General features: G+C 31.8%; 2 protein-coding genes across 2 annotated transcripts; one reads left to right on the top strand and one right to left on the bottom strand.

Moving 5' to 3' along the window:
• Positions 1–1426: 1426 nt before the first annotated feature.
• Positions 1427–4374, top strand: asrij (OCIA domain-containing protein asrij). Its single transcript, XM_075309748.1, has 4 exons — positions 1427–1578; positions 3017–3154; positions 3222–3573; positions 3645–4374. The coding sequence occupies exons 1-4, from the start codon at positions 1540–1542 to the stop codon at positions 3890–3892; spliced, it is 777 nt and encodes a 258-aa protein (XP_075165863.1). The 5' UTR covers positions 1427–1539; the 3' UTR covers positions 3893–4374.
• Cndp2 (Cytosolic non-specific dipeptidase 2) lies at positions 3933–13618 on the bottom strand. Its single transcript, XM_075309747.1, has 6 exons — positions 13440–13618; positions 8339–8573; positions 7742–8275; positions 7597–7664; positions 4610–5126; positions 3933–4530 (listed from the first exon to the last, which is right to left on the bottom strand). Exons 1-6 carry the CDS (start codon positions 13475–13477, stop codon positions 4483–4485), a joined length of 1440 nt encoding a protein of 479 aa, XP_075165862.1. The 5' UTR covers positions 13478–13618; the 3' UTR covers positions 3933–4482.
• Between the last annotated feature and the right edge of the window lie 5291 nt (positions 13619–18909).

Here is an 18909-nt window from a genome sequence, read left to right on the forward strand (position 1 = left end):
TCGGGCTGCCACTTTAACCTAACATTCGTTATAAAAGGTGTGGAAGTTGGGCGGGTCCTCTATATTATACCCATGTATCAAATTTCATCACAATCGGTTAATAATTACGACCGGAATCCTTGGAATAACAAATACATGGACAGACGGAGTGCTTGATCGACTCAGATGGTGATTCTGATGGGATCTATAATCAATATTTCTGGTTGGCACATGTTTTTGCAGATCAAAGGTATTATTCCACTATGCGGTCAGGGCATATGAGTTACAACAAAAATGGCACACTTTTATAAAAAAACGAATTAAATGCATTTGTATCAGTTTTTACAATGAATGTGTGAAATCATTTCGTTTTCAAAACTAGATATAATTTAACCTAACAAGTCCCTAGATCTTTTAAAATCACCCCTAGAGATTAACTTCAATGAAGATCAACCAGATGTACCTACTATCGACCATTTTCTTTGTATATTTTTAAGCGAATGGGGGTTCAAGTAAAAATCAATATTTTGATTATTAAAAAACAAACAAAAAAATAACCGCGAAATCAATTGATTTTCAGTACAGGCTAGGGCTGTCATTCGGGATTAATCCCGTCCCGGGATCAGGGAAAGCAACATGAAATAGCTTTTAATTTATTTTTCTGTTCATATTTTTTGTTAAGTAGCAATTTGAAATTGCTTTTTAATTTACGCTTATGTTCTGTTGTTAAGTTTTTTATAAATATGTTAAAATTGGGTTAATTCATATTTACTTAATGTACTACAAGTTTTTAATGCTGTAGATATCAAAATATTTAAAGAATCCCAAAAATCCCGGGATTCTACATTTTGAAATCCCGAATCGCGGGACTTATAAAAATCGATCCCGAACGACAGCCCTAGTAAAGGCCGACCCATTTTTGTCGGCGGCAGCTAACACTAAATTTTTGCCTTCGGCGGCGGCGGCTTGACGGCTAAGCTGATAAAAAATTGTCTGTTCGGCGGCGCAAAATTATCTATTACAAAATCAATTTGAAGTTTTCCGAATTGTAATGAGATTAGTTGTACAACCAATCTTACAATCAAATTTACATTTCATTCAAATTTTTTGAGCTAAATTTTTGTAAAACTATTATAGCAACTTGATACTAATTGATTGAAAGTGGAAAGTTCAAAATTTTGGCAAAAACTATAACAAATAAATGTTTATTATTAATTTTTTCTGATATAAATCAATATTTTAGATTAATTGGCGGCTAAATTTGAGTCGAGATGAGTCGACATATTCGGCGGCGGCGTCGACTGCTAATAACGGTTCGGCGACGGCTAAAATCGGCGGCGCGACTCGGCGGCTTCATTCTCTGGTAAAGGCCTTTAAACTGAACTCCTCTAACTGTCAGCGCCATCTAGAGCCTTATCATTATCTCTGTCAATATAAGAGAGCAAATCGCATCTTGTTCTGTATGACATTTGACAGCCACTACCGGTAGAATAATGTAAATATTGCTGAAGAAGGCGGAGTTGTATAATTTCACAATATTTGCTTCCATTTTCCAAAACAATGAATACGCAGGATCCTCAGAGACCCCAGCATCCTCTGGTAAGTTACGATATGAATGTAACACTTTGCAAAAACCTTTGACATTCACGAAGCAATACTGAAAGCTTTGGAATGCAATGGAACCAGGTCACGAGTCTCCGAGTCATAACCTGGTGGATAGAAAATCTACGACCTCTACTACGCCATAGACATTGCCTTTCCATAAGGGCACGGAGTTCCGAGGAAAAAATACGCGGCATAATAACATCCGAATGTGATACCTTCGAGGATATAAAATTTTCACCTCAGAAGAGGCAGGGCCGCTTTTGGGACTCTAGAGAATATTTAATGGCTGTGAGTTATGGAATGCTATACAGTAATCCCTCGATTTACGTCGTCATTGGTTCCGGAATTTGACGATGTTATTCGAAACGACGTAAACGGAATTAAAAATTGCTCATATCCCTGCAAGCATTTGGGTGATTGTTTTATCGTCCTTAGCTAAAATGTCATAGACTCCATACATCGACATTGCGAATTTTTCATTAGCACCTCTTTGAGAGTACATGTGTGTAAAAAGCCACTATCAGCCAACGAGCGTGGGTAGCACAGAGGGAGAGCCTCTGACTGGAAAACGGAAGGTTCCGAGTTCAACTTTCGGTGCGGCTGATCATCATTTTTATTTTTTAAGAAATAACTATCGCTTTTTTTACATCCTTTGGTCACTGGTTCGATTCCCCGAGAACACTATCGCGTAGTGGGACATTTGTTCCCGAACGGGGACACTAACTCGATAAGAAAATGATATCGCCTATGAAAGTTTTATCTTCCAGGGCGAAACTACTTCGATACACTTTCGATAGAAAATGTTTGCAGGGTGCTTACTCCTAAGTCCATTTATGTATGTGTGTGCGTGTACATAATAGAAAACTTCAAAAATAAAGGTAATTCAGTAATTTCGGTAAGAATTTCAGAGAAAAAAAATGTTTCGATGTCATCATCGTTGATACTTATTTTACTTATGGAAGGCGTTTCTGATAAAGTGGGCAAAAAAATCGATTCGACGTAAATCGAATGGCGACTTAAATCGAAGTTTTTAAATCGAGGCATTACTGTATTCAAGTATTCATTAACTGCAGGCTATTCAAGTATTTATTAATCTCTACATAAGAAAAATATTCCGAATACTTTGACCCAATACTATTTCCATTCAACTAGCTGGACAGCGGCAAAAAACGAAGGGCTATGTCTGGTTACCAGGAGGCAATAAATTTTTAATTGAAATTGCTTCAATCACGGAAGTGATCCAATTAAAAATTTCAATTCTTCCAAATAAGTAAATAATTCCTGTAAATGATTTTTGTTTTGATCAAAAAAATATTCTAATTAAATTATTTAAATTTTAAGAATATTTGTAAATCAAATTGAATTAAAAAAAAATATTTATATTTATTCAAAGTTAATACAAATTACTAAAATCAATAATTTCCATTTTTAGGCCAATTACCAATTCACCACTGATGAACTTCGTGTATTTCGAGAATGTAATACGGAATCATTTTTCCAAAGATCTCTACCGCTTGGTACCACATTTGGTGTGGCAGCTTTCTTAGGTGTAAAACAAGGAATTTTATCGGTAAGTTATACGCCCACATCAATCTAATAAAATAAATAACAAAAACAAATTGTATTTATTTCTTTAGCCTAATATTCGTTATGGAGCTGCCCCAAAAGTTATTCTAGGTGTTATTGTAGGCTATTTCATGGGTAAATTTAGTTATCAGCAAAAATGTGCTGAAAAGCTCATGGCTTTGCCAAACTCAAGGCTTGCCGAAATTTTACGCCAACGTCAACAACAAAGAGGTGGAGGTTTCCTCAATACTGACCAGAGCATTGGAATGGGAATGGCTTTGGGTCCTTTCACACCCAATGCAAGTGATGTTTATAGCGATGAACATATGCATCCCGATGTCAGAGGCAATGCTTTGAATCTAGATATGGAATCGAGGCCGCAATTTGCTGGATTAGATGATATTTATAGGCCTAATTTGGATAGTAATGTTTTATTTTGGAAATTTTTTGGGATTTGCATATCTTAATGTGTGTTTGTACATTTTGTTTTATAGGTCCCGCCAGTACCCATGTTGATCCCGATATACCCCTGGAACCTGTCAAACCTGGTATGACCTATGAAGAATTACGCAAACGTAATCGTGAAGAATACACGAAAAAACAACAAAATCCCTATTCACAACCTTTGCCCCCAGAGGCACCTGTGGTAATGAGGGCATCACCCCAACGTCCACCAGCAATGGATGAGAGACCTTCGAAAAATATGCAAACTAACAAATATGGTGATGCCTGGTCAGAATAGATTTCTAATCACATTGTGCAACAAAATACAGGTCGAAGTCTTTAATGGATGGAAAATTCTTTATTGGGAAGAAAACTTGGGTGGAATTGGTGAATCAATACAAATCTATAGGCATTTCAACTTTGGGAAAGCCAATTTTTACCAATTTGTTTAATTTCGATTTTTTTCAACAAATTCACATAAAATCAAATCTTGATTGGTCGGATTTTTTCAACAAATTCACCTAAACTTTTCTTAATAATTCTTCAACGATCGAATAGTCTGGATTTAGGGCCTATACATTTTGTATTCACCGAGGACTTGAAAATCTCCAAAAATTAATTGCCATCCTGTTTTAATTTTTTGATCCAAAGTGTAGTAGAATAGTTGTACTCAGTAACGCTCAGAGAGCTCAAAAAGGAATAATTTTTTTAAAGTAATATAATTCATTGTTATGCTTTTATAAATGTTAAATACAAAAGTATTAAATTTGGAAAACTAAACAGAGTGAAGACTTTCTTCTTAAAATGTGATGTATTTCATAAGGACAAACAGTTCACGGTATATGGTGTATTTAGAATACACACACTGGGTGGTTTAAAGCTTACAGCTCATTTCAATTGGCCAACTTCATATAGATAGGCACCCAATAGTTTTGTCTGAAAAAAAATAATAATAATAAAATATTTTTATATTTAAATATTTCCGTTATTTAATTATATCACTCCATTAACTTACGCCTTCAATATAATTATAAATGTCAATCTTTTCATTTTGGGAATGTGCACCATCATCACATGCTCCGACAGGAACCAAAATAACATTTTTACCTGTGGCCTCTTGCAATGTCAAGGTCACGGGAATTGAACCACCCTCGCGTGTCATATCGGGATCTACTTTGAAAACATGTCGGATTGCTGTTTTGGCTGCTTCATAATGAGGATGATTTGGATCTTCAGTCCATGGTTTACCAGCCGATACCAATGAGACCTTCATCTTATTTGGTGATCCTCTTTCAGCCCACTTTTGATTCAAATATTTGGTAACACATTCCGTAATATGATCAGGATCTTGATGGGGAACCAAACGAATAGAAAATTTACCAATAACTTTGGCAGGTATAACAGTTTTAGCACCAGGCTCGTAAAAAGCACCCTCAATTCCATGAATTGAAAGTGATGGATAACGCCAGCGAGCCATCAATAATTTTGTTTTATCCTCATTGTGAGGAAGACGACTTGTTCCGATATCGTTTCTAGAAAAGATGACAATAAAAAAGGAAGAAATGAAATTTTGTGAAGATGCAATCGGGGATAGATAAAATGCGGGCAAAATAAACAGTGGCAAAACTGAAGGCCTTCGGTAGCAAAGTGGAAGTAAGTTAGTCTTGTAAATGTAAAAATACAGCTCGCACCATAATTGGCTATGTCGAAGCCGGAGCGAAGTCTCCAGGCTGTTCCAAAAACATCAGTGGTGGAATAGCTCCAATTGTCCCTCGCTTCTTTTTAACATTACACTTAGTGACAATTTTATCTGCAACAATTTTGAATTTTATGTCCTCAAATCTACATCAACCACTTTTATTTAAAGGGCTAAAGATGTGAACCAGGAGGTCGATATACACCCAAGGTCAGTGCATTCCCAAGTCCAAGAACTCCAAATTTCTGGGCATGATATTGAATAGCCTGATACTCTTTAGTAAATACGAGGAAATGGTTGCCAAAAATGTTGGGAACAGAAACCAGAACTCAAAGGCATTGGCTAGTGGAAAGATAAGGAAAGCATTGAAAAGAATCTATTCCATTAACGATTACACTGTCACCGTTTAGACTCCGAATATTAGCTACACCCAATGGACGAGGCCTTGCTAGGCAAACGCTCCGTATACAGAGGCCTTTCAGAGAGCTAGATCTCCTAATAGCGCTGTAATGAACTGAGGAAATTTTCTATAGAAATAAAAATTTGATATTGACAGAAATTTGAAATTTGACAGAAATAAAATTTTGAGAAAATTTTCTATAGAAATAAAATTTTGAGAAAATTTTCTGTGGAAATAAAATTTTGACAAAATTCAAAAAATTTGACAAAATTTAATATTGACAAAATTTTCTATAGAAATAAAATTTTGAAAAAATTTTCTATAGAAATAAAATTTTGGCAAAATTTTCTATAGAAATAAAATTTTGGCAAAAATTTCTGTAGAAATAAAATTTTAACAAAATTTTCTATAGAAATAAAATTTTGACAAAATTTTCTATAGGAATAAAATTTTGACAAAAATTTCTATAGTAATAAAATTTTGACAAAATTTCTATAGAAATAAAATTTTCTATAGAAATAAAATTTTGACAAAATTTTCTATAGAAATAAAATTTTGACAAAATTTTCTATAGAAATAAAATTTTGACAAAATTTTCTATAGAAATAAAATTTTGACAAAATTTTCTATAGAAATAAAATTTTGACAAACTTTTCTATAGAAATAAAATGTTGACAAAATTTTCTATAGAAATAAAATTTTGACAAAATTTTCTATAGAAATAAAATTTTGATAAAATTTTCTATAGAAATAAAATTTTGACAAAATTTTCTATAGAAATAAAATTATGACAAAATTTTCTATAGAAATAAAATTTTGACAAAATTTTCTATAGAAATAAAATTTTGAGAAAATTTTCTATAGAAAAAAAACTGAGAAAATTTTCTGTAGATATACAATTTTGAGAAAATTTTCTATAGATATACAATTTTGAGAAAATTTTCTATAGAAATACAATTTTGAGAAAATTTTCTATAGAAATAAAATTTTGACAAAATTTTCTATAGAAATAAAATTTTGACAAAATTTTCTATAGAAATAAAATTTTCACAACAATTTCTATAGAAATAAAATTTTGTCAAAATTTTCTATAGAAATAAAATTTTGACAAAACTTTCTATAGAAATAAAATTTTGACAAAATTTTCTACAGAAATAAAATGTTGACAAAATTTTCTATGGAAATAAGATTTTGACAAAATATTAATAGGTTTGGTAAAAATTCTCTAAATTTTGTTAGATTATGGCTTGGATGGCAATCTTGATCACAACACGGGTGTCCTGCAAACCCGATTAATCTGACATATACTAACAATCTGGACGCGTCCAGAGAAGGCCACTTAATTCCTTGGGCAGTATGTAGGCTTTACTCTACAGGCATAAATATTGGGGAGCTGCGACGTCTTACTACTACAAAATGTTATATCCTTATCACCTGAATAGCTATGTGGAAATTATATTAGAAGCGGTGGATGGATACAGCCATGTACTTTTTCCAAATAACACCCGCATAATCTCCCCATCCTTCAAATTTCATCCTTATGCGGCACATTCCCTAATTGCTTTAGGGCACTTGGTGACTCTGTTTTAAAGGATTTTTCAACTTGTTGAGGCAACATTGCAGAGTTGTTGTTTACTAACATTCTTCATATGGGAGCGATGTTCTAAAAATCTACAAGTTTTAAGAACTTTTATAGGAAAAAAACAAATTGTCATTTTCCAGTCCTTCATTCTACGCACAAATCCAAATTGAAAACATATATTCATTTGGAATCTATAAACTGGAAATTCCGCCTCCTACCCACATCTTGCATTTTTCCATATTCTACGCCACTGTCATCACCACAGAATAAAAACAGTTATTTGACTTAATCTAAAAGAAACATGCAAGAAAAACGTTATCTTACTTGTAATCGTCAACTTCATAATCAATGCGCTGATAGATTTCATTTTCGTTATGGAGAAGAGGAGCAATCTACAATGAAATATTATTGGCAAATAAATTATATTTTAATCCAAAGAAAATTTATATAGGCGAACTGAAATACTTACGTCTCTCTCAACACCAGGCACTAAAATTTTTGTATCTTTATCAACCAATGTACTTAGCAACCAACATAAATCAGGCATAGCCTCATGTACAGTACCACCAAAGACACCACTGTGCAAATCTTTACGAGCACATTCTACTTCGACGGTATAGTAAACAAGACCACGTAGACCATAGGTCAAGCAGGGACGTTTTTTACCCAACCAATAGTTATCCGAAATGCACACGTAATCGGTATTGGCAAGGAAATCATCTTTACGTTTCATTAGTAAATCATCTAAATTCTCACTACCACTCTCCTCCATGCCTTCCAAGACAAATTTCACATTTACCGGCAATTCAATATTCAATTTTTGGAAAGCTTCAATGGCATGTATCCAACAAAGAACAGGTCCTTTGTCATCGGAAGCCCCACGACCATATAGTTTACCGTCCTTTTCGGTTAATTCGAAAGGTTCAGTATTCCAGCCATCTTCTTTGAGGGCAGGTTGAACATCCAAATGACCATAAACTAAAACGGTTTTCTTTTTGGGATCCTATAAAAAAAAACAGATGACAACATGGTATTAACTTAAAAATTATAAATGTCCTTGTTTTACCTTTCCCAAATCACCCAACAAAACATTGGGCAAAGGAATTTTTTTGCCATCCACTAGCGTTTGCTCTCCTATATCGGCCAATTCAATTTCAGCACCTAAGGCTTTCAATTTGTCCGCAGTCCATTCAACCATACGTTGAATTTCTCCACGCTTATCCGGCCATGCTGACACAGATTGGATAGCTACAGCTGTTTTAAGGACATCGATGTATTTAGTCTTATTATCTTCGATGAAGCTGTAAAGGGAAATAGATACATTTTGATGATTGTAAAATAAAAATTAGTTGGTGTTTAATGGGCATTCCCATTATCTTGATGGTTTTCTAATAATTTTGGGAAAATTTGGGAAAAAGTGATTTTCAATTTGAAAGCCTATGGATGTGATTCTCAATTTTTGAGGCCTGATGTAACCCTCTAATGCTCAATCCCGCCTTCATTAAATAAGAAAGCTTTTAGTAAAACACACCTTAAGACAACAAAAATGGGTAAAAGAAAAAAGAATTAAGTTGAAACTGTTCAAGAGACTTTGCAGCACATACTGAATTTTACCGTATAAATTTTTTTTGTTTAGTTTTTGTGTCGTTAACATTAAATATTTAATCAGCTGGCCAAAAAATTGGGGCATTAGAGGGTTAAGATTGACTTCACCCTTAACTCTTTTTATACTAAATTTTATAAAAAATACTACTAAAATCTTAATTTGATATAACTGATAACTTAAATATGGGTCCTGGAGCCAATACGACGCTTGATAGTGACCACCCCCAAAAAAATCAAAATTTCGATGGAAATCTTCAACAAATCTATTTTTGTACATGAAAAAAATATTTTGCCCACATCTCCATAAATATGATTCCCAGAGTCAAAAGGGCGATAATTCATGATCATCCCCAAAAAATCAAATTTTCGACGAAATCACAAATTCGATGGAAATCCACAACAAATTCAAAAACTGATTTGCCTATGTATCCTTAAATATGGGTTCTAGATACAAAGGACGTCAATTAGTAACCGACTCCAAAAAATCAAAATTTAATATGAAAAAAAAAAATATTTTTCCCATATATTTATTAATTTTTATTTATTTAAAAATTCTGTAATAAAAAGCCAATAGAGGCCTTAAATTTTCGATGGAAATCATCACTAAATGCAAATTTTATATAAAAAAAATTATTTTGCTAATATCTCTTAGAGCCAATGGAACGTTATTTCGTGGCCACCCCCAAACAAAACAAAATTACGATCGAAATCCTCAAAAATTCAAATTCAATGAAAATTTCGCGGTTAGTTTTTTTTTTTTTGAAAATTGCCTTCATCTAAAATCAGCCAATATCTGACAGAAATAAATTTCTTAGGTCTGAAAATTTAGAAATTAATAAACGGACAAAAGTAATAATCAAAATAAATTTCTTTTGATTTATATGTATTTCTAATAATTTGGAAAAAAAAGATAACTAAAAAATATTTTCAATTCGAAACCATAATAAGAATTCTAAATTTTTGTGGCCCGATGATTTTGACTTCATGTCTAAAAATGGATTTAAAAAATAAAAACAAGTAAAAAAATATTAAAAATTGAAATGTGAATTGACCATGAGGATTATACGACATCCCAAAATTCATTTTAACTAGATTTTAACTGTCATTTGCATTGTGAAAAAAAGACCTCGAACCTGTTAGAGGAGCTTAATAAAAATTGGACTCGTATAAGTGGTTTTCCAATATTTTCAAATATTTTGATTTATTTACCCATGGGTTTTATTATCGTTTATTTTTGTTTCCTTGTGTAATAAAATAATTCTATCAATGTCATCATAGCTTTTGGTCTTTGTGAAATCCTAAACTGCAGGTAAGTCACATATTTCCATTATAACCTAATAAGATCATATGGTAAAATGCATGGAGATATTTATGGTTATTGTATTATAAATTATTGATAAAGATTGCCATGAGCAATGTTATTATTTTTTCAATGTGGATAAAGAGTTTTTTTTTTGGAAAAACTAAAGCTAATAACAATATATTCAAGAAAATTCTGAATGACTGTTATTAGATCCCCAAAAATTGTAGATAAGGTTTATTTAAATAATTGCCATATGAAAATATGGGAGATTATCTCTAAATCCCAAAATGAAAGCAAGAAAAATAATATTTTCGGAAACTTGACAGAACTCAACTAAAATATCAACATTATAAATAAATAAAACATATGGCGAACATTTATCTTCAGTCTTCTCGGGTGCTATCAGTGTCAATAAAATTGTTTCCAATAATACAACACCCAACACTACAAATAAAATAAAAGATAAAAACTTTTTATGAATGTACAATATAAAAATAAAAATATTTTGAAACAATGATATGCGTTTGTGCTCGGTTTCTTGGTATGGTTATTATCTCGAAGACAATAGCTAGCTCTAAGCCACAGATCCAATTTGTGTGGATTATAGTGTGTCTACCAAATTCCTCAAAAAAAAAAATAACAATGTAAATTTGAGAATAATAATTCGAGTGCAATAGGTAACGGATATAAGCCCATCTCATATAAGAAAAATATGCATATTAGAAAGTTTATAAAAAAAACTATACTTGCTTTTTATTAAGAACAATGATTGTCTATAAGAAAAAACGCATAAAAGAAAAGTGTGTGTATTTCCGAGTTTCTTATTTAATAACACCCATTCCTTCATTTTAATGTCCAAAATGCTCGCATGAAAATTGTAATTTATGTAGAAAATAATTAATTTGGATAAAAAATCAGCCTACATTGATTTACAGGCTTCGTATTTTTCACTAAAGGTGAGTATTAAGTTCGAGTTTAGCCGCTAATTTTCACTAAAGTGAAAACTATATCAGTAAAAAACGGCATAAAATTATACATATTTGTTGCAAATTTTATTATAACTTGATGGGGAATAGCCCAAAGCAAATTTGCACAAATTTTGTATTCCTTAAAATGGATTATTAAAGAAAAGTAATCGTGAAAAAATAACGATTTTAGCAGCTAAACTCGAACTTAATACTCACCTTAAAACACTAAATTAAAAGTACAAAAATCTATATGAAGACCAATCTATTTTTATAAAGGAAAGGAATTGATTGTGAACCATTTTATATTTATAATTAAATTAATTTAAAAAAAGTAACCATGAGAACAAGCCGATTTTCAGCTTGAAAACTGAACATAAACTCAGCTTAACAAAAAATTTTGATTTTTTTTGTTTATCTACAAGTCATTTGAATGGGCATTGCTGTATAAGGCCTCGATCGCTTGGTCCACCCCTGGACAACCACCTCATATATTATATACGCTCACACACAATAAATAACAACGTTAAACTATAAATATATGACCACTGATATCAACAAGATGTTTGGTAAAAGTTTCATTTCAATTCATGGAGAAATGCATGAGCTGAATAACTCTATGCCACAAAACTATGTAATTGGTGGCGTTTGTAACCACGAAGAGGAAATGGTAATATTTATCAAGAGTTAGTTTTTATCGTAGTTGTAAAATCGAAGAAGTCCTATGTTAAAATAAAATATGAGAAGCTAACTCCTGATTTAGGGAATTTGGGGCACCTGAATCACAAATGGTGTAAAAGCATGGTGGTCTTAATTTGCAGCTTCTCACATTTTATGTGAAATGTTACATTCAAATAAAGATTAATTCAGTCTAGATTGCGAATATGGATAATTACAATCAAAAAAGGTGGATCCAGAAGGAAATGGGAGAAAGATCCTGATCCTAAATATATATTATATGGTTCGCAAATGCTAGGGGTTTCAGAATATGAATAATTTGGATCCCAAAGTAGATTTTTGAACCAAACAAAATCACTAATATGAAAATTTATATATTTTTAGCTGGAACCCTATCATTTCATTGCGCTTTTATCTGCATTGCATTCCTTTTTAAAATTGCCTATATTTGTTGGCAGTGCTGCCGCTAGTGAAAAATTGAGTGAAGTAGATTTTGGAAAAAGTGGAGTAGATTGCATAAAATTGAAGTAGCATACATTTTTGAAAACAAAACAATAGAATTCATTTTATTAAACCCTCCACCATAGGATGGGGGTATATTAACTTTGTCATTCCGTTTGTAACACATCGAAATATTGCTCTAAGACCCCATAAAGTATATATATCCTGCGTCGTGGTGAAATTCTGAGTCGATCTGAGCATGTCCGTCCGTCCGTCCGTCTGTTGGAATCACGCTAACTTCCGAACGAAACAAGCTATCGACTTGAAACTTGGCACAAGTAGTTGTTATTGATGTAGGTCGGATGCTATTGCAAATGGGCCATATCGGTCCACTTTTACGTATAGCCCCCATATAAACGGACCCCCAAATTTGGCTTGGCGGGGACTCTAAGAGAAGCAAATTTCATCCGATCCAGCTGAAATTTGGTACATGATGTTAGTATATGGTCTCTAACAACCATGCAAAAATTGGTCCACATCGGTCCATAATTATATATAGCCCCCATATATAAACCGATCCCCAGATTTGGCTTGCGGAGCCTCAAAGAGAAGAAAATTTCACCCGATCCGTCTGAAATTTGGTACATGGCGTAAGTATATGGTCTCTAACAAATATGCAAAAATTGGTCCACATCGGTTAATAACATCGGTTAAAACCGCTATGTTCATCGTAATTAAAGGAATAGGAAAAACATTTAGGTAATATGGGAAATTTTAAAATTTGAAGCAGAACAAAAAGTGAAGCAGATTTTTGGAAGAAGGAGTGACGAAGTAAATTTTGTGAAAATGAAGCAAGATACTTCGATTGAAGTAGTAGCGGCAGCACTGTTTGTAGGGTTCAAACTTCTGGACCAACTTTCGTTGGACACTTTTTCACTTAGTTACATAGGTCTATTCGGCACCTTTTTTTAATAAATTAATACTATCCACCTGCTGGCATTTGCCAATACAAAAAGGACTTTCAATAAAAAAAAACAGCAGAGATAACTTTTAAAAACTGTTTCCCTCAAATAAGCCATATTTTTGTACTTACTTTTGGGAAAACATTCGCAAAAATTCGACCCAACTTAATTATTTTGGTGAGCCATTTGTATGCGTTTATTGGAATCACTCACCTAAATAACTGGTTCAAAGCACTGGGTAGATTTGACATTTTTGTTGTCGTTGATAGCTATGACACCAAAAAATATTAAAATTATTATTTTTTTTTTAACCACTCGCGTAAAACCAAAATGTTAACCTCCTATTGCTTCAACATTTATACAATGAATAAGTAAAATTAAACTTGCGTGAAGATACCGAAGAATGCAAGTGATTTTATGTCAAATGTTCTCTTTGCCAAAATGTTCCTCTCTAAAAGCCGCTATGGCAGTGTTACCACAACAACTTTTTTTCAATTCGAACTTTTCTCTAAAGAAAACGCTGATATTTGTTTACAATTAAAGGTGTGTACTATGTTCGGTTTTCGAGTTGAAAATCACTTTATTTTCGCGATTACTTTTCCTGAAATAATCAAAATTATAAATGAAAACAGACATATTCCTGTAAAGTCTTGCCGAAATATAGAGGAACAAGAAATTGCACATCAATTGAGTTAATTTATCTGCTTCATATTGAACTGTTTTAATAAAGTAACCGCGAAAGTTTCAACGCGAAAAGCGAACATAGTACTTACCTTAAGTGTGTAAATATAATCACAGCGATAGGCTGTAGGCGAAACAGTTTTGCCACGACGACAAATACAATAAGCTTTTCGGCAAAATTTTTCTCTTTCCTTGTTTCCGTGTGTTTTGATGTTCACTACAGCAAGCTATTTCAATATTTAATAAAGGAGTTGAAACATGTAATATCTTGCTTTTGTTGAGTTTTTCGAAGATAAAAGAATGTTCACGTTATATTTACACACTAATGGACATAGGGCTGTCACGCGGGATAAATCCCGGGATTTTCGGGACGGGATTAATCCCGAATCCCGAGATTTTTATTTTGTATCCGGGATCTCGAAAAAACAATTCCAATTTGTTAAATGTGTGGCTTTTTAGCATTATTTATTAATAAATTAGAGTCTTCCCGAAAAATTGAGTTAATAAACATTTATGGCACATCTTGAGTGTGGAATGGAATTCGTTCCACATAAAATAAAAAGCAATGATAAAAGGACCGTCGACAATACGACAAGATCGCGTTTATCTGATAAGAATTTGGATGCCTTGATATTTTTAAGAAGTTACTTAAAACAATGAAGTACAAAAGGATTGACACAAGTGTACGAAAATATACCTAATATAATCAAAATCCTTAAAATGCTTTGCTGAGTAATATAGCAATATGAAATTCCTTTTTAAATTATTTTTGTCATAATTTGTTGTTTTTTTTTCATATTGTTGAGTTGGACTAAAAGTTCGTTATGTATGATAGCAATTTGAAATTGGTTTTTAATTTACTCTTATGATATTTTGTTAATAAAATTGAATTAAACTAAAATTGTTTAATGTACAACAATTCTTTTGTCGCTGTAGATTTTTATTACTAAATATATTTAAAAAATCTCCAACATTTCGGGATATCGAAAAAATACCGGAAAATCCCGGGATCCCGGGATTCCATATTTTGAATCCCGAATTCCGGGATTTATAAAAATCGATCCCGAATGACAGCCCTAAATGGACATAATGTATGAAACGAGTTGCTTCTCGATTTTATCTTCCCTGGATATAATATATGTCCTGGAGCACGTTAGTTAGTGACCGCTTCCAATCTAAATTTTTATATGAAAGACCTAGTTTGAAATATTTATTTTGCCCACATCTCGTTAAATTTTCGTCCTAGAGCCAAAAGAAGGTTAATTCGTGACCATCCCCATCAAATTAAAATTTCGATGAAAATCCTCAAAAAATCTAAATTTTTAAATGAAAAACTTGTTTTGGTCATATCTCCTTAATTGTACGTTCTAGAGTCAAAAGGAGAGTAATTCGTGACCACCCCAAAAAAAATGAAAGATTCTGGAAAAATCCTCAAAAAAGCCAAATTTTTATATGAAAAACTTGTTTTGACCTTAAATATGCGTCCTAGAGCCAAAAGGACCTAAACTCGTGACCACATCAAAAAATCAAAATTTATATGAAAATCCTTTAAAAATTCAAAATTTTTCCATGAAAAACTTGTTTCGGCCATATCTCCTTAAACATGCGTCCTAGAGCCAAAAAGAGGCTAATTCGTGACCACCACCAAAAAAAAAACATAATTTCTATGAAAATCCTCAAAAAATCCGAAATTTAATATGAAAAACTTGTTTTGACCATATATTCTTCAATATGCGTCCTAGAGCCAAAAGATGGTTAATTCGTGACCACCCCAAAAAAATCAAGATTTCTATGAAAATTCTCAAAAAATCCAAAATTTTACATAAAAAACTTGTTTTTGGCCACATCTCTTTAAATATGCGTCCTAGAGCCAAAAGAAAGTTAATTCGTGACCACCCCCAACAAATCAAAATTTCGATGAAAATCCTCAAAAAATCTAAATGTTTATATGAAAAACTTGTTTTGGTCATATGCGTCCTAGGGCCAAAAGGACCTTATAATTCCTGACCATATCCAACAAATCAAAATTTCGATGAAAATCCTTAAAAAATTCAAATGTTTACTTGAAAAAATTTGTGTGGCCATATCTCCTTAAATATATGTCCTAGAGCCAAAAAGGACGTTAATTCATGCCCACCCCGAAAAATCAAAAATTCTATGAAAATCCTCAAAAAATCCAAATTTTTACATGAAAAAGTTGTTTTGACATATCTTCTTAAATATACCTCCAAAAATCAAAATTTCGATGAAAATTCTTGTTTTGGCCATATATCCTTAAAAATGAGTCCTTCAGCTAAAAAAAAAACTATATTGCCCATATCTCGTTAATGTGGGTCCTAGAGCCAAAAAGTCGTTAGTTATTGACCACCCCTCAATAAATGAAAATTTCTATGGAAATCCTTAACAAATCCAAATTTTCATATGATAAACTTATTTTACCCTTAAATCTCATTAAATTTGAGTCCTACAGCCAAAAGAAAGTTAATTCGTGAACACCACCCCCCCCCCCCCCCACAAATCGAAATTTCGATGAAAATCCTCAAAAAATCCAAATTTTCATATGAAATACTTATTTTGCCCATATCTCCTTAAATAAAAGTCCTAGAACCAAAAGGCTTAAATATATGAGCCAAGAGGACGTTAGGTATTGAACACCCATAAAAATCAAAATTTCGATGCATTTTAAAAAATCCAATTTTTGATATGAAAAAAAAAAAATTTTGCCCATATCTCTTAATGCGTCCCAGAGTCATAGGAGGAGGTTAATTAGTGACCACCCTCAATCAAAATTACCATCAAAAACCTCAAAAAATTTAAATTTTCATATGAAAAACTTGTTTTGCCCCGAAAATAATTTCGATGAAAGCCCTCAAAAAAATCCAAATTTTTATATGAGAAACTTATTTTCGCCATACCTCTTTCAAAAGGTGCCCAAAAGACTCTGAAAGGACATTAAACAAAATCAAAAGAGAAAAGTCTTTGAAAATAGTAAAATATTTAGTGATAGTTGGAAAATGTAATTTTTTCCATAATTACAATTTCCACTTTTTTTGTACGACGTACAGCAATACGTCAAAGATTCCCATTCAAAAATCACCCTTCAGAAAGATTGAAAAAAATTCTTGCATATGTTGTTGATAATGAATAAAAAATAACTTTATTAATATTAGTTTGTTTTCTTGTGGGTTTTTTATATTATGTGTTTTTTTCTCTCTCACAATTAAAATATTATTTTCAACTTAAAGCTATATTTCGTTTTCATCTGTTTTGAGTAATGCAAATAAAAATTTTAAAAGAAATTTTCATGAAATATACCAAGTTGTGTAAATATGAATCAATTGTATATGTAAATGCAACAAGAAATATAATAGTAAATATGTGTATGTAATATAGATGCATAAAAGACTAAAATGTGTAATAGAGAGCAACTATAAGAAAACTGTCTTTATATAGATATTAATTATATTAAAGAAGACACAAGCGGGACTGAGGTTTTTGGGTTATAAACAACATACGAAAAAAAGATACATTAAAAAAACAAAGATCTAAATACAACCAAGCCTAAGTCCATTATCGACAAAAATTAACTTTTCTTCATACCAAATTGGAATAGAAAAAAGACAACATTTTGCTTTTTTGTATTGTATATTGTTTCACAAAAAAAATCTTAAATGAATTCTAAAAAAATATTCACCCTTTATTGATTCTAAAAATTTTTTTTAATCAAAACATAAATCAATCAAAATAAAATTTTTTTAGTTTCGTTGATAGATATTAATGTGATTGCATTTTAATCAATTAATAGATTTTAATGGGATTAATTAATTTTAAAATTAGCGTCCGTTTTTGACTTTATTTTCGTGATTGAAGCAATTCCAAATTAAATAAAAAAACATCAGGTTTTGCAAAAACAAATATGGAATTCCAATTAAAAATTAATTTAAAAAATATGTTTTACAAATAAAAAATTGTGAAATGGATAAAATTTGTCTATATTCCTTGATTGAAAGAACAAAATTTTCTGTAACTAATGGTCTAAATAAAATTTAATTAAATTGTTTCTATCACAAAAAATTTTAATATCTAAAAATTTTAATATCAAAAAATTAATCATGCCTGTTCTGGTACACATGTATTGCTTGCGTGAGGTGTAACACCTAAGATCTGTTCTAGACTACACTTTATATCGTCAAAGACAAAGCCAAGAACACTTTTCCTGTATGGGTCAAGTGTAGAGCTATCTTATTCAAAGTTGGAAGATTTTTAACATATATATATAAATTACAGATTCTGATATTTTAAAGTTTTTTTCTTTTTTGGTATATCAATATGACACGATATACTAGGACTGTTTTCTTTTAGCACTGGATGCAACATTTGTATGGGCTATCCAGAACATCGTTGCACTGGTGTTCTATCCAGAACATCTCATCAGTGCAAGTCGCAGCGATGTTGCCAGATTGTTTTTATTAAGTGAAATTCAAACTGATACAAAGTCATAAATAATCGCAGCAGTAATTATTTATCACTAATTGGAGCATTTCATACATTAAAAATTCAAGATTTCACTTCTTTTCTGTGATTGTTTTTAAACAGCTGATGACAGTGTTGCATATTTTTGGAGATGTCCTGGATAAACGAGTACTCTGTTTTCTTTTAGTCCTTCACGGCTAAGGGTATTCAGTGCTAAAAGAAAACAGCCCTACGATTAAAAAAAAAAAAACATTAAAAATTTAAACAAAAATTTCTTCTTTTCCACAGTCTAGTGTAAATTTAGCTGCAAAATAGATTTAGTCAAAGCTTCTGTCGACAAATAAAATGCATTCCACAAAAAATCATTTGTTTATATTTTTCGATCAAAAGTCCGAAAAAAGTGCCCACGTGTACGCATTGCGTTGAGACCCAGAACAGGTATGAATATTTCCTGTTAATGTATGCGCACAAAATTTTTTTTCTTGGATTCAATCACGAAATTAATTTTTTAATTGAAATGTCTTCAATC

The sequence above is a fragment of the Haematobia irritans genome, chromosome 5 (genome assembly GCF_050003625.1).
Source record: "Haematobia irritans isolate KBUSLIRL chromosome 5, ASM5000362v1, whole genome shotgun sequence".
In the NCBI taxonomy this organism is placed as follows: domain Eukaryota; kingdom Metazoa; phylum Arthropoda; class Insecta; order Diptera; family Muscidae; genus Haematobia; species Haematobia irritans.